The 17,464-nt window shown below is 28.5% G+C and overlaps 2 protein-coding genes and 1 long non-coding RNA gene across 3 annotated transcripts; 1 reads left to right on the forward strand and 2 right to left on the reverse strand.

Moving 5' to 3' along the window:
* Positions 1-713: 713 nt before the first annotated feature.
* LOC119672537 (calcium-binding mitochondrial carrier protein SCaMC-2-like) lies at positions 714-8,800 on the reverse strand. Its single transcript, XM_038083608.1, has 4 exons — positions 8,203-8,800; positions 1,086-1,212; positions 925-1,012; positions 714-861 (listed from the first exon to the last, which is right to left on the reverse strand). The coding sequence occupies exons 1-4, from the start codon at positions 8,719-8,721 to the stop codon at positions 714-716; spliced, it is 882 nt and encodes a 293-aa protein (XP_037939536.1). The 5' UTR covers positions 8,722-8,800.
* Positions 8,801-8,834: 34 nt separating this feature from the next.
* LOC119672538 lies at positions 8,835-11,271 on the reverse strand. The gene is made up of 3 exons (XR_005251916.1): positions 11,089-11,271; positions 10,674-10,967; positions 8,835-9,182 (listed from the first exon to the last, which is right to left on the reverse strand). It is a non-coding gene; the product is annotated as an uncharacterized LOC119672538 (long non-coding RNA).
* A 1,285-nt stretch (positions 11,272-12,556) lies between these two features.
* LOC119667935 (vacuolar protein sorting-associated protein VTA1 homolog) lies at positions 12,557-13,462 on the forward strand. Its single transcript, XM_038077288.1, has 3 exons — positions 12,557-12,770; positions 12,829-12,979; positions 13,037-13,462. The coding sequence occupies exons 1-3, from the start codon at positions 12,599-12,601 to the stop codon at positions 13,260-13,262; spliced, it is 549 nt and encodes a 182-aa protein (XP_037933216.1). The 5' UTR covers positions 12,557-12,598; the 3' UTR covers positions 13,263-13,462.
* The last annotated feature ends 4,002 nt before the right edge of the window (positions 13,463-17,464 follow it).

The raw sequence follows: 17,464 nt of genomic DNA on the forward strand, positions 1-17,464 counted from the left end.
ATCAGAAGCAACTGTTTTCTGGAACAGAAAAGCAATCAACACAATTTTAGTCATCAAATGTCATATGCATTTAATATGAAAATCTGTCCAGACCGCACATTATTATACTGAGATACTTATCAACACTTCGCTTACAAATTAAAAAAGCATATAATTGTATTGAATTTAAAACAAATCAGTGAAAAACTGCTCAATTGAAGTTTGAGGAATCATAAATGAATAATAAATAAATAAAACAAAAAACTCTAATTATAATTCTTAATGTTTCAAATGTGTGAGGAAGGAGGATAATGGCTAAGCTATTAAACAATTGCATATAAATATCTCAAAAAGTACCTTTAAATCTTCCTCTATTAGTCATAATTTGTGTATAGCGGAAAACTTGATTTATTAGCAAAAATAAATTGAGAAAGGGTTTTATTTTTTTTTAATGGAGAAGTATATATAGGTAATTATGAATATGCAATAATAAATATTTTATTATATATACAGGATTAACAATAGATTAAAAAGCTCAATACAAATATATGGAATAAAGTTAAAAATAATCTTTAAAGTCTATTAAAAACTAACTTAATTGAATGAATAAAATATTTTAAAAATATATATATGTATATATATTATTATAAGTAGTATTAGTAAAGTAATAAAAATATTGCAACATTTATACAAAACTAAATAAATGTCATAGCAAAAATATAACATTACTAGTTCTAGTCCAACTCTATATTATTTACGAGTTTACTTACAGTAGAGTGCCGCCAAAATACTATTAAATCGTGTATATTTGTGGATGGTGCCAACAACAGAAAATCTCGCCATTCGTTAAAACTAATATTTAAACTACCGTCCTGATCCATTCTATAAAATAGAGAAAACACATTAATCAGATGCTTTATATCTTATAGATAGATAATAAAAAACCTTGATAGAAGTTTTTTCGCTTCACTTTGGTCAACTTCAATACCTAAGTCCTTAAAAGCTGATATCAGCTCCTCCAAATCAACTTTGCCTATTATGGAAGATACAATAATTATTTATTAATATTTATTTTTTACTAATCTCCATTTTATAGTCGAACTTACCATCTTTATTCTTGTCCAAGTGGGAGAATTGTAGCCGTAAGTTCTTTTCATGTTCTCTAACGTAATGTACAAATTCCGCAAGACCCACGTCTCCACTTTGAGTTTTGTCCGAATGTTCCAGAAATTTCTGTAAAATAAAAAATTTAATTTTTAATTTCAAACTTTTAAAATAATTTTTAAAAATTGAAAATTTATTTCACATTTTTATAAATAGCAGAAATAGCACTTTAAAAAGCAGCTTAAATAACTTCGGTAAACCAGGCGTCAATTTGTCTGTGTTTTTATTGACAATTGTGTAAGCATTTCAAAGGATAATCCTTTTGCGTTGTCCTTCAAGTGTTTGCCAAATAATTTGAACCATATAATTTTATTGCCTTCAAATTGTTATTATCACGCAAATAGCACAAAATGTCTCTACAAAATGTAAATTTATTTGGCGATAATCGCTTTACATTTGCTGACCTACATTTTTGTAAGGAAGGAATTTGTGTAGACAGTTTTGAATATTTAAATGGTGAAATAAAAAAACATTAGGAATATATGAATAAAATCCTTATGAATTATAAACTGTTTGTATCATTATCATCTTACCATTATAATTAGTGCTGAACCATTACGTTCACATAACGACGATATTATGCAGTTATAAATATTTAAATAATGTAATTGGTCTCATTATTCGTAAAGTAGGTCCATCCCTGTTTTATATCTAGCAATAGTTTTTTTTTCACTTACAGTATCTACTTTATCGTTATTTCCTATACGATATGTATCATTCTCCAAAAGCATTGGAGTAAATATTACCCTGAGAAATATACATTCAAAACATGTTTCATGTTTTTGATTCCTTAAAATCAAAGTTATAGGCAAGGCCAAAAAATATCTAAACGACCACAAAAGAAAATTGAAACTTGTATCGAAATCAAAATGAAAGATATATGTAAACGATAGAATTTCTCGATGGACATACGTACCTCTAGAAGACAAAAACCATAAAAAAATAGAGAAATATATGTTCGATAATTAACTAAAAAATACTCTGTTAATGTTATGATAAGGAATAAGGCAATAACATACTTCGAATATATGTACTTGTATACCTACTATTAGGAAGCTGGTCAAACCATATACCATACTTATATATACTTAAAATTAAAATTCAAAAGACAAAATACTAGCAGACGGTACCATAGAAGCTGAATTCATAGTATCAAGTTTCCAAAAATCTGTTGAAATGAGAAATACCGCAATTTAGGCAACGGTTTAGAGAATGTTTACGGCAGGGGTACCTCAAACTTCGGCAAACATATTTTCTCAGACAGTCAAGCAGCTCTAATATATCTAATTTCATTTACAATTTAGACAAAGTTGAATGTTTTGAAAATCCTCAACCCTTATCTAGCAAAAACTCTGTAAGTTCAACGTGTATATCAGCTCATGAGGTTCACAAAGAATATGAAAATAAGCTTAACGCAGGCAATCTCTATTTAGTTCCAACCCACTACCGTCCAGTTAAATATTTTTGCTTTTAAAAATCAATAGCTTTAAAGAGTCTTGCGTAGCTGGTAACCGCAGAAAATATTGAATATCAATGTGAGGACTAGGACAAGCCTCTCTAGAGCAACAAAATGAATTCAGGAATGAGATGAGAAATGAGATTGCATAGAATATCAAATTGCAATATAGCTAGAGAAAGAAAATAAATTCAGAAACGGAAATGAAATTGGACAGAATAGCAAATAGTAATATAGCACGCGAATCACTGGGGTCAAACTCGTCGTCTATATAAACTGGCCCTGACTTGGAAGAGAACAGCATAATGCGAATTATTCATGGAACGACATTATAGCCTATTTCCATAGCAGAGTTCAAATAACACTGTTTACAAACGCTCTTTGTACTACCTAAGATGACAGAATTATATACATACATTAAGACCGAAAAGCTTTCGGAAATTCTCATTTAAAATTCGCGCGCTGTATATTTTCCGATATTTTAAGTTTATGTAGTTTGGCAGCACTGTCCTTAATTACTATGCCAAAAATGAGCGCGATCTGTCAGACAGTTCGTTTACGGCAGCTGTTGAAACCAGTTCACCTCAGTAGGGCGTTGCGAAAAAAACAATGGAAAAAAATATTGAACAAAGAGTTTGCATCAAATTTTGTGTTTCGAACGAAATTTCGTGTGCAGAATCGTTGCGAATGCTACAAAAGGCTTATGGGGAATCAGTTTTATCGAAAACTCAAGTTTATGAGTGGTACAAAGCCTTCCAGGACGGTCGTACGACCGTCGAAGACATTTCGCAACGCACTACTGAGGTGAACTGGTTTCAACAGCTGCCGTAAACGAACTGTCTGACAGATCGAGCTCATTTTTGGCATAGTAATTAAGGACAGTGCTGCCAAACTACATAAACTTAAAATATCGAAAAATATACAGCGCGCGAATTTTAAATGAGAATTTCCGAAAACTTTTCAGTCTTAATGTAATTGCAACAATAATTTTAAAAATAATTTAATTTACAGAAAGGAAGAACACAACTTTAATGACTTCAGGAAGGCTTAATAGGTTATGTGAAATGGTAAGAAACTAAGTTACTATAAACGAATTAATATGAAAGCTATTTTTATTCTTAGCAACAAAGATTTAAAGAATTTAGCTAAACTAATTCAAAGTTACTCAAAGCTTAAATATCATTTAAAGAAAATGGATAAGGATGATGGTTATAGGCCGTATCATAATGTGCAGGAAAGAGTAACGCATTACTATTTACATATTGGTATTAGATACGTAACCAATTAAATTAGATCTGAAATTTTAAATACGATAGACCAAATTTTATTTTTATATGTTTGAACAAGCTAATTGATTAATTATATTTATATTTAATTAATTAATATATTTAATTTGTGCCGATATTTCGACTATAGTCTAGAGTCATCTTCAGGGTACTGATATCATTTTTAATTTGTATTATTATTTATATATTATACTATACAAATAATATTATAATAAAATATAATATAATTAAAAAGTATAAATCAAAATATTAAATAATAATTATGTCTATATAATCGGGTCTATATAACATAGACCCGATCGTATACTAAATTAATACCATACAACAATGCTACCATTAAAATTGGAACAGAAGCTATTGAACGTGTAGCTAAGTTTAAATACCTTGGTTGCTAATTAAATGAAGAGTGGACATAAGATCAAGAAAACAATAAAGATGGCTACAAACTCTTTCCACACATTCAAAAAAGTGGTATGCAATAGCAACATCAAATCAACTTACCCATTCGCTACGTTAAATGCTATGTCTGATTAGAATGGATCAGACATGGTTTGGAATCTTGGACTTTAAAAATTCTAACAATGTACAAAATTGAAGCATTTGTAATATTGTGCTACAGACGTATTCTGAAGATTCTCTGGATGGACAAAATTTCAAATGAAGAAGTTCTAAAAGTTAGAAGTTCTAAAAACTATCAAAATAAGAAAAACGAGGTATTTTGATCATCTCATCCGAGGTTTAAAATATGAATTGCTGCAACTGATTGTGGTAGAGAGAATTGAAGGCAAACGCGGCATGGGAAGAAAACAAATGCCTTGGTTGAGGAACATCCGATACTGGACTGGGTTAAGAACTATTGGAGACTTGGTACATACTGCTAGAGACAAAGTGAACTTCAAAAACATTATTTCTAACACATTGTATGTTAATTTGATTTTGATTTTTGAATAAACAATTAAAGCGGAAGAAATTAATATTTATTATTACGAATGTTTTATATGAAACCATCTCTTAGATTAAAAGATATATTTATTAAGCATTTATTAAATAGGCCATTATTTTAGAGGGGTTATAGTTTTGAGTACTTATCATCGATTATTTAAAAATATTAAAAATATCTATTAATTCAAAATATAGCACGAGCATTTCTTGGCATTGATTTGAGATGCAACGCCACGTGCGCATTATTTTATGTTTAATTAGGAATTTTGTCAAAAAATATTTGAATAAATTATACAAAATGAGATACCAGCCAATGATAAAAGACACAAAAGCATATTTCAATAGAAATAAAATAAAATTGAAATTACAATAACAATTGTTAAGCGAGCAAAAGCTGCCAAAAAGCCAAAAGTTTAAAAATTCTACACAAATTTTTTTCCCAAATTTCTCAAAAGAATTCGGCATTATTTTTCAATACAAAAAAAAAAGAAGATAAAAAAATATTTAAAAGAGTTTAGGAAAAATTAGCTAAATAAAGATAAAATTAAGCAAATATATGTGAGTAAGTTTCGAGACGTAATTTGGTTAATTTTATTCTAGTACAAAGTCTGTCTGGCACTTCTTCTGGCTTCTCTGGTTCGATGATATTCGATTTTGGTGTGAATGAGGCACAAAAATGACGTGTACATCGAGAAGCGAATGTATAATTTTCTATTTGTACTTTGCGCTTTCAGATAAAAAATTAATTGTTTTTTCTTCTCAAATTTGTTGTGCTCATTTTAAGCGAATTTAGTTGAGGCTCCGTGGAGAACATTAGTCAAGTTCACTTTGCATCACATTCGATACAATATACTATATATGCTATGTATGCAAATTTTATTGTCGCTGAGGAAAGTAAATATATATCAACAGACTTAGTTAGTTGGACATACTATATATCTGAGTATATAAATAAAATTAGTGAAATAAAAATTGCAAAGTAATTTTTTTGTTAATTTATAATAATAATCCTCATTTAGAAATAATATTTATATTAGCTATATGACAGTATTTTTAACTTTATTTGAGATTGCTTTTTTGCAAAAACAAAACAAAAACTATATTTATATTTAATGAAATCCAAAACTTTATAAACAATACATACGAAAATATCTGAGCATATTTGTTCCTCATCTTTGTAAATACAACAACTGTGTAAAGCCTTTTAATGTTCGCACAAAAATTGATGGACTAGTTTGTATACAAATAATTAGATAAACAAACTTATATACAGAGATATGTATAAACAAACAATAATTCTTCTTCTTCAATAAATAAAGAGTACGTATTACAGAGTCTATTCCTATACATCTTTCAATGATTTACAAATATATCATAGCAATTTTACAATATTTCTATTCTTGATATATATGGTGCCGTATTGATTTTTGAATGGGTCTGGCTTTTATTAAAGAACGAGCTCTGATTGAAATGGGTGTCGTACTGAGCCTGTTGCGAAGAGAAGAAAAATTGTTCTTATATTTTCCACTTGGCGACATTATTTATCTATAGCTTAACTCTTTTGTTAGAGATGTCAAATATTCAAAAATATATAATTGCAAAAGAAGAAAAAATAAGAAATAATTTTATTTTTATATTTCGGTTGTTTATAAAATCATTAAACTATAACAGAAACAAAACATCATGGACTAGGAATACTTGACAAAAGAAGGCTAATAAGAAAAAAATATCTAGAATAAGTTTCAACAAAATTGATTCTTATATTTCTAAAGATTTTATTCTAAAGAATAAATCTAAAGATTTATTCTAGAGATTTAAGATTCTAAAGATTTTAATAATATTTTGAATTTTAAATCGCATCTTATAATGTACATATATTATGCCTTGATGCTATTTTACGTATAGTTAATATTTTTTAAAGGGTTTCTAATGATATAACAATTCTTTAATTTCCTATGTATGTCTCAAATGAAGGTCTAATCTTCATTCTAGGGAAGGTTTAATCCGTTTTCATGCCTCGTTGCATATTAAAGTGATAAGATTCGTTACATTATGCCATGGCCTAATTTTAATATTACTTCAATCACTTTTACTGTCGTCTCCCATATATTTAACTACTCTATTTACTTGCATTGTGTCCAACAAAATTACTTGGTTTATAAAGGTTGGGAACTCAGCAGGTTTTCCCACAAAAAAGGGAGCTTTGACTTCATCCTAGTCATTGAAATGACTAGTGAAATGACCGGCTTGATCTGGGTTAGCTCTAATTAAAATCCCATACAATTTTAATTCATTCTTGTTCCCAAACTCCTACCTTTCACACTTACCCAATTATATACTAATCCATGTGTTCGCATTTGTTATTTCAAATATACTATATGCCTAATAGATCTCAATGGCTTATCACAACTAAAACAACAGCAAATGAGTGGACTATCCTAATCTAATCGATGTATTCGTATTTGTTAATTGCAGTATAGATCTCCATGGGTTATCTACATGGGTTATCACGAAAAACAACAAAAACAAACGAGGGAACTAGCTGTGTTACAACGAAAAATGACATAGGTATATATGATCACTAAATGAAATGAACTTTTAACTTTAAAACTGCGCTATTTCTAGTAGAAAAATAAGGGTTGGAAATGATTTAGAAGTTTTAACACATCATAATAAATCAAAAGAAATTCGTTATGTTACAAATTCAGAATTATATAACAAAATTTTAGGAATTCATTGCAACGAATAATTAATATTTCACACTTACAACTTAAATGAAAACTATATTCTTATAATACACAAGACAATACCTCTTTTAAAGTAAAGTTATTTGGTTTTTCAGGATTTTAGTATATTTTCTATACGTGTTTCGGCAAATACGCTTTTACCCTTTTTTGTTGCAAATTAGTTTTTTAGTTGTACATAATTTTTGCATTTGTATTGTTGCTTCTTTGTTCCCTTTCATGTATACACTGCAGTACGGGAGATATATTTTGAAGTTTTAACTATATAATTTGATGCTATTCACTAGTCTTTCCTAGAGAGATAGATTATAATAGCAGTACTTTGACATTTATTGAAATCCCACTTATCCCTAATCTGATTTTCCAATAATTCCCTCCCCTTTTACACAACCATTACCTATTCACATCATAACCCATATCTTCGAAAAGTAATTCTTTTAATGTCATCTGCTTTACAGATTTCTGCGGGTTACAATAACAACATAACAGCAATCTCAAAATGTCCGCAGGTACAAAAACAGAGAAATAAGGCTTGAAAATTTTTATAGTCAACTTTTAAAGACTTTAAATTTTGGAAAAATCTTCTACGAATATTTTATGATAGAATCACTTCTTATTTGGATTTACATACCTCAGCGTACACACTCGAAAGTCCAAACTCTCGCAATGCTTCAGACAAATCATGTATATCGATTCTGCCATCGCCGTCGCGATCGAGACTCTTGAAGAGCTTCTCCAATCGTTCTTCATCTTCATGTGGCAATTCACTAGGCAATTGTGTATGACTACTACTGCTTGAATTATTATTTAGAAATTTTTGGAAAGATGAAACATTCGGCGCCAGTTGGGCTATAGTTGAGCTCTTTAAGGTTAATTGCTGATTTTGATTACTTGAATTTTCTGGTTCAGTATTTAAAACACTTGTTATTGGTATTAATTTATGTTGAGATGGAGTTGCTGAAAGAGGAACATTTTGTGAAGTATTTGCATTATCTGTCGTAGTATTTGTTTTAACTATTGTCACTTTATTAGATGAAGACGAATCAGTTGCGAAATCAGCTTCACCGCTTAAGCTATTCCATTCAGTATTTTCCGTTGTTGTTGTTGTAGTTTTAGCACTCTTCTTGCTCAGTTCTACTTTATTAACCATTCTAAATACTTAATTTGTGCTTATTTAAATTTTGTCTTTCTCTCTTCTCGTTAACAATTATTTAGAAAAAAAAAATTGTATATATATAAGAAAATATATATATATATATATATATATATATTATATATATATTAATTTAGTATGCACTTTAATTTATACTATCTCAAATAGTTTTCACTAAACAATTTTGTAACTTTCTTTTTTTTCCGATTGTTGAGTACGTATCTATGGTCTCATTATAGTTGTCTCTGGGCACATCCGTAGGATTTTTGAAAAGACCAACACTTTCACTGATAAATTTCTTCCAATATTTTTGTGATTTTTTTCGAATTCTTGTCGGGAAGCGTACGAAAAACACTAAATTGTGTTTTTCACACACGAGTTTTACTTTGCGGTCGGTCTTTCTCTGGTGTGTTGTTCTTACTTTCGCACAAATTTATCGAAATAATTCCAATACAAATCTAAAAATATAATTAGGAGAAATAATTTTAAAAAAAGTATAAACAATTTTTGTATTTTTTTTTTTTTTTTTGCAAAAATCTAATGTTCTGTTTATTTTACTATAAAAAATTTAATGGATTTCTGCTGTACACCAAACACCAAGAAAACTGATTACAGAGAGATAAAATAATTTTATTTAAAGGTTTGTTATATTATCAAAAATTTATTTTTTTTTAAATTATTTAAAATGGATCATTGATTCGATTTCCGACTGTAGAAGATATGATAATGAATTATAATACATTTCGATAGAAACCTTCAAAAAATCTAAGTAAAAAAAAAGTAAAAGCTTCAAAGGTAAAAATAACTAAATCAGCTATGAACTCGACATATTTCGCATGATAAGGTAAAGCAAATTTCTTTTATAATTTAGATATAAAAAACATTGGATGAAATGATAAGTGGAGCTAGAAAAATATAGAGAACGAAACTTCATAAGGTAGTGAGTGTAAAAAGGGGAATTCATTTATTAGAACAACCGTACGTGGATATATATGACTTTTTGTGCTCATCACTTTGTTAACTTTTGTAAATGAAAAATGAAAGTGAAAATAACAAATATGAATATCTATTTTCATTCCCCTGTTAAAATATACAATAATACGAAATATACCTATTTCTACAGTAATTATATTTAAAGTTTTTTTTTACTATTTCACAGTACTACACGCAACTTTTTTTTGTAAGTGCACAACATGATAATTAATAAAGTCTACTATGAATAAGATTCGAACGACTGCAATCAATTGATAATAAAATTTGTAAACAAAGCGTTTTAGATTGCTTATCGAATGGAGTTGTCAAAAATTAGCGTAAAAGCCGGTAAGATCTTATCTGAAACGTATGTAAACAATAATTTCAATAGTTTTTATAACTGTATAATTATATGAAAAAAAAAAACTTATCTGAAATAACGATATCGCAATTTGTTTTACACAAGTATGAGAATTGCAAATTTAATAACCAGCAAAATTTATCACGATTGATATGCCTTACGCATTTGATGTAGGGTGCAAAATGTTACTAAGCCCAGTTAGCAAACCATGAGCGAATCGTAAAAGACTTTCTTTTTATAATTTTTGATGACGCCAGCATAAACCTGACAAGATATTAAGACTTTAAATTACTAAACTGTTTCTAAATATTGCAATTTTAAAAATGTTAAATTATTATATTTTAAAAATTTTATTATACTCCCCTGTGATTATCATACATTCATAACAGCGACTCTAATAAAATTTGTATGCAAATTAATTTTTTTGTCATTCATCTTATTTTTTTAGTGCAAAATAAAGCAAATCTTACAATTGAGTTGCATATTAAAATGCAAATTTTTATGTTAACGGAATTGAAATCTATTAAATTTTATTCAATTAATTTAGTTTGTATTTAGTTTTGTTTGAAGCTAATTTGATTGATTTTTCCTTGAAGGTTGCGAATGTTTTGCTTACCTGTGATGTGTACGGCACATATGCATTCACCCTTTATTGTATATAAAAATTTTTTTTTTACTTGTTTCACATATGAGTTCTCCAAAAATATTATTAAATATATAATTTAAAAAATATATTTCCCGTAAAGCATACATTAACGATGTAAAAACTTTATAGAACTGCGATCCATAACTTTCGTTTATTTTCTCCAGACTATGAAATGTCAAATTTATTGACACATCTGTTAAACATTGTTTTATTTGTCAAAAATATTACTACCCAGTTGGAAACATATTCACTTATGCCTCCGTTCTAATTGATAATAATAAATGATATGTATATAATCTTCGAAAATTAATAAATAGATATATAGTTTATAAAAAAATTAAATTAAAAAACTTAAATTATAACAAAATTTTTTTCTAAAACTCACATAAAGAGACTTGATATATTTCTGTTACTGAACCGCGTCACACTGAAAAATCCAACTGGTATTTCATTTGGTCTTGCAAAAAATGTATGTTGTTTCGATGATATAGAAACACGGGCATGTTCAGCGAATGCCCACTTAAAATAATTTTAAAAATTTTGATAATATATCGGATGTAACATTTCTTAAGAATCTTTATATTTTACATATTACATATAAATCCAATAGCAATGTTTAAATATTTTATATCCCGAAATAACAGTTTTCTATTTACTCGATTACTTACATTCAAGTTAAAATTGAAATTTAATACCTTTTGTTAAATTTAAACCTTAATTAACTCAACGATTAACCCACCAAATATTGTTTCCATTAACATGAATTTTAATAGATGAATCTCTCTTACCGGTCAACTTTCTTTGTTAAATAAAATAATAAATAAAAATTGAAATTTTAATTGTAATTTTGCTTATTTACCTCTGATTACGATTATAGTGAAGTTATAGTTTGCTTCATCACAGAAGCAGAAACCATTCAAAAATATATCAACTGAAATTAAAATCGAATTGTAATGCAAATTGTATTATGAAAGGATAAAAAAGCTATCGGATTTGCGCTTCCAATTAATGTAGTTCCAAAGCGTTATCCTTTTAAATACTCGAAGGCATTTCATTTGAGCGAATGAGACTTCGCACTTAATATGAAATGAGTGGTCGTATTAGTTACTTGTAGCCAAAAAGTTTTATTTACACATTTAGCAAATTGTGTCGGTGTAACACATTTTTAAACTGATGGCGTTCAAGAGTGGCGTTGTTATTGATGTGATTAATTTACGGAATGAAATTGTATTTTGAAGTTAGAACAACCTCCAGGTATTTTCGCTTATTAATAATTTTAATAACAGAGCCTTCAATTCGAACGTTTATGTCTGAGGATTTATAACCCATGAGATGGTTACGATATTTGCCAAGAAAGGCACTTGCCCAGATTTTTGAGGGGTTGAGTTTAATTTTCGACACATTTTGTATTGTTGCACATACTTCTTCTTTATTTTTAAATAATGCAATTTCAGTCTCACTAAAATCACAAATACGCATTCAATAATTTTAATATATAAATATTTCAAAAAACTTAGCGTTATACAGCAGTCGCTAAGATGTTAAGTCTTTGATGTGAAAAAAAAATCATTAAGATGTTTGGCCACTTTATAACTAATCGTTTAGATAGGGAAATTAATATTGTTGTTTTGCGTACAAATTAGGAACTTTAGCAAACAACTTGTTGTTTTTCACCATCCTTCGGAGCTTCCGAATACAACTAATATTATAAGTTGTATAAATAATAACAAATATTGAAGAAAAATAACTATTTAGTAACATACATAACTTGATTCCATTTCCTATTGGTATTTATAAGAATTAAGTGAACAGAAGTTAGAATAGTAAAAAGGGAACTTGGTAGCACTTATTTTTTTAAATTTGTTAATATTTATCAAAAGCTGATTGGAGACGAAATGGAGTTCGCGCGATTTCAACCTAGTCTTAAGGATTTATTACCGTTTTTACAGATTTCCCGCGATCATGATGCAAGCGATTATGTTATTGCCTATTGGTCGCGTCTATATGCCACCGAGGTGATGCTTAATAACACGACGAAGTCACCAGAAGCAATGCAATTGTTGATGAGTATAAAATTTTAAAATTTAACATAAAGAACAAATGATATATTTATGCTTTTTCTTAGTACTCATGTACGAGATGGAAGAAATAAAAAACGCACATGGTACTAAGGAAACAATAGCCGTTAGAACTGCAGCCAAAGCTTATATGGAAAATCATGTACTTAATTTGTTCGCTAATGCAGACAAACAAGATCGTGAAGGAAAATTTAACACGTTAGTTTAAATAAATATTTCGTTATATTATATTTATAATTATGACTATATTTTTAGAAATATAGTTAAGACATTTACTAATTGTGGTGTTCTTTATGATGTGCTACAAACATTTGGAGATCTTACAGACGAAATGGTACATAATCGCAAATATTCAAAATGGAAAGCCGCTCATATTGACAATTGCCTGAAAAATGGTAAAACGCCGGTGCCTGGACCGAAAAAGTTCGAAGAAGAAATGCGTGCAGAAGCAATAGCTGCCAGATATGAAACAGCAATGTAAACGCCGTAAGCGAAAACGTCAATTGTTATAGAAGGATGCACCAACATAAGTCATAGATTTATTACCAGAAAGTATTATTTACGTTTATAAAATTATTAATATTACAAATATCGATAAGAATCATAAGAGAAATGTATACATATGCCATCAAATGTCATTGTAATCTAAAATATATTAAACTAAAATATTATTTACATAAATGTTTCTGAAAATATTTATTATTAATAAGCAGGATTTGGATAGAATAGAATAGTATACAAATTAATGTTAAAAATATATTGATTTTTTGTTTGGGAGGTAATGAAATCTATGGTCAGGATTACTTGTTATCAAAATTTCATAAGCATAATCTTCCTTGAAGTCAATTTCGCGAGAACTGCGTTGATGAGGCCTTACCTTCACTTGCATATATGAACTGAGCATGCCTTAAGCAATTTTGATCAAAATGTTTTATACAAGGATGGTTTTTACTTCATTATATATACATACATATATATGTGTGAGGAGTTCTACATTATTGGCAAAACCCATTATTTTTAACAGCTTTAGTTCAGTCAAAATGAATTGTTATGTTATCATTGAATATCTTACATAGATTAATAGGAGGTATTGAGTGGAGATAATTTCGATTGATAATAGCATGATTTAGTTTTGCATTTTGTTTCATGTTAATAAACTGGATTGCCATTAGGAAAACCTTTTTTATGTAGCTGCCATTTTCAATAACGGTTCTAAGAACGGTCAGGCAAGTCCTGGAGCCACTCGTCACCATCGACGACCAAGTGCCGTTCTACACCTCCTGAAGGGATTTCACAAGCAAGCTCCAGTAGGCTACAAAAACCTACGACATGACCTTTTTCAATATTAATGTCTTTGCTCGTCTCAATTGCAACTATTGTACTAACCATATATTATCATCAGTTTATTTTGAATAGGTATTTATAAAAAGATTATAGTTCCGGTTTCTACCATAAAAGGTCTACGGTCGCAGTACTTCGCTGCACTGAGAATTCAGAATCATGTCAGTAAGTCTTTCTCACAGCAAATGAATCTTTGATTTCCTTTTCCAATACCGTTTCAATAGTGTTTTCCCTTCTATTACATCGATTACACTTACCTTCATAGTATCATCGCTTTCTTCTGATTAGATATTTAAATACAGATTATAGCTCAGGTTTTCTGGTATGTAAGGTCTCCGACAGCAACTTTTTCCAACGAAAATTAAATCAAATCTTTATATTTTGTGATATTAAATTCTCTTTGAATTTCTCTTCCATAAGTCGCTGAAAGTTTTCTGTTTTTAATCCATCTATTCTTTTTGTCAATTGATTCAGAAGATAGCCGTAATATATAGGATTGCAGTAATATATCTGCAACCATTTTTAAGCAGTTGTTGTGGTTTCAAGAACGGCCAGGTCTTCGTCCCGGAGCCGCTCATTAATCTCGACGATTGAGTGCTGTTCCACTTTCCCTAGAAGGATTCCACGAATAGGTCCCTGCGGGTTACAACAAGCACTTATTGTAATCCGCGCTGGAAAAGAAGTCGTCTGAAAAGACGGGGTGCTCTGTAGCGTAGACGTTCTTAGAACCAGTATTTTTAAAGACTTTAAGCTCAAATTCTTTTAAGTAGTTATTGTAATTCGTGGTGGGAAAGGCAAGCCAATACAGATGTCTGAAAAGACTAGTGACTTTGGAGCGTAGACTTGACTATTGCTGGAACCAGTATTTATAATATTTTCGCCTGCTATAGTGTTTTGCTTTAATAACACCTGTTAATTGCGCTAAAGTACATGGATCCTTAGTACATAATTGTACATCAGAGAGGTTTTTATTCTTTTTAAATGGAACACTTAAAAAAATTTCCATTCTACATTTTTAAAAATAATTTCAGACTTACAATTCTGTTTCCTTTCTGTCATTTAAATCGATTACAATTTATTTATTCATCAATTCGTTCTAAATTGTGTTTCATATCTAGATTATACACACATAATAATATATATTTTATAAGATTCAAATTGTTTTAAATTAAATTTTGCTATATAAGTAGAAATAAGGACTTTCAAGTTATCTGCATAGTTAATGGGTTTCACACAAATGTATATAATATATATTCTTTAAAAGATTTAACACATTTAAAAAAATAGATTTGCTTAAATTTAAGTGTATTGAAAATAAACATAAAATCATCAATGAAATCATCAGAATATCAACATGCATTAAAATATATAAAATATCGTTTAAAACATATAAAATATAGACATATATATATATAACGTTTGTCGTTAATAAAAAATAGATAATATGCATAAATGAAAATTGAAATGAAATTAAAAAAAAAAAACAACATATAATATTTTCTAATTAATTCATTAACAAATTCCAAGCATCATCTTCAGCGGTTGGTTTTCCTCCGGTGTTCGCTGTTTTCGGTTTCACATTCTTCACATCCAAATTTTCAAAACCTTCACTAAGTTTCTGTGTGGTATTTTGTAGTTTCATATTTTTACGCGCTATCGCTGCTGTTTGACCGCTCATGCTGTTTGCGGTTGGCGTATTTTGATAAGAAGTGGTTGGATCTTGATAATTTGCTGATTCAAAACCTGACCAATCATCTTCGTGGACAGTGCTACTATTGAATTGATTATAAGAACTAGACGTTGGCAATTGTTTGGTATTTTGATTATCTTGCCAATGCCAGTCATTGTCGCTAGCGCCACTTTGTCCGCCTAGACCACTGGTAATATTATCGGTAACAGAATGTGAACGTTGATACGAATTATCTTGATTGAAATCACCGTAGCCAGTATTGTTGCCACCTTGTGGTGATGATACATTACTGCCAGCTAAATTGTTCCAGCCACGTTTGCTTATATCTGTAACCTGTGTGAATGAGAAAAATAAGTTATTAATAATATATAATATTCAGTTATTACGTATTTAGTAGCGTAGACAAAAATTTTAGCTACTAAACCTACGAACCTTACTAGCCACTTCAGTGACTTGGGTTTGTACAGTATCTAGTAAGCCACCCTCTTTTATCTAGAATAATAATATAATTGCAAACAATAAAAAAAACACATACACAAAATATAAATAATAATATAACAAAAAATAGTATTAAATAAAATTAATTAAAATTATTAACATATATGTAATTTAAAAAATTAATGTATATAAATTATTTACTTATTATAAATAAATTTTAATTTTGGGAGCATATATTAAAAACATATATAAAAAATAGGAATAATAATATAACTTAGAGTGTAATAAAATGAAATAAATAAAAATTAAGTAAATATGTAATATGTAAATAAAAATTTATGTATATAAATTATTTTCTTATTAATAATAAATTTTAACTTTAAGAGTGTACTTAAATTTTAAATAAAACTTCATATGTAATAAAATAAAATGGATTAAAATTATTATATGTAAATAAAAAAAATTAATTTATAAAAAATATTTACCAATTAGAAATAAATTTAAAAATATAGAAAACATATATACAAAATTAAAATAACAATATAACTTAAAGAATAATAAAATGAAATAAATAAATAAAAATTAAAATAACTTTAAAATTTTAAATTATACAAAAAAAAAAATCCAAACTTATTAAATTACTTTTCCGAAGTTGCTGGCGTCGGCATTTCTAATGAGAACATACCAGATAAAAACGTGATGGATGGAAAAATTTGTTTTTCATATCTGATGATAAATTGCAATTACGTGGTCAAAATTTTCATTAGATAAGGTAATTAACTGCATTCATCATTTCAAACAATGTCACTTAACAGTAGACTAAATTAAATATTAGTAGACTAACGTAAATAAAATTTGAGATAAAATATATTTTTCATAATTTTGATCTTATAAGAAATGTGCAAAATTTATCTCAAAACCAAACCTTTGGCAGAAGAAACCAAACATAATGTTTATGAAACCATACAAAACTAAAATAGAGGAACAGATGTTAATATTATTTTAATAAAAATATGTTTCAGAAATGCGTCATGTACAGTGAACACTCTCTTGAGATAACACTTATCTTTTCTCAACATATGTTATCTCAAGAGTTGTTTCCACACAAAGGTGCAAGTTGTTCCAAATAATGATAGAAACAGAATTTGCTTTAAGAAGTATTGTTCACTCAAGAGAGGTGTCAATAACTATTAGGAGCATATTCTCCACACAAA

Source organism: Teleopsis dalmanni, chromosome 1 (assembly GCF_002237135.1).
Source record: "Teleopsis dalmanni isolate 2A chromosome 1, ASM223713v2, whole genome shotgun sequence".
In the NCBI taxonomy this organism is placed as follows: domain Eukaryota; kingdom Metazoa; phylum Arthropoda; class Insecta; order Diptera; family Diopsidae; genus Teleopsis; species Teleopsis dalmanni.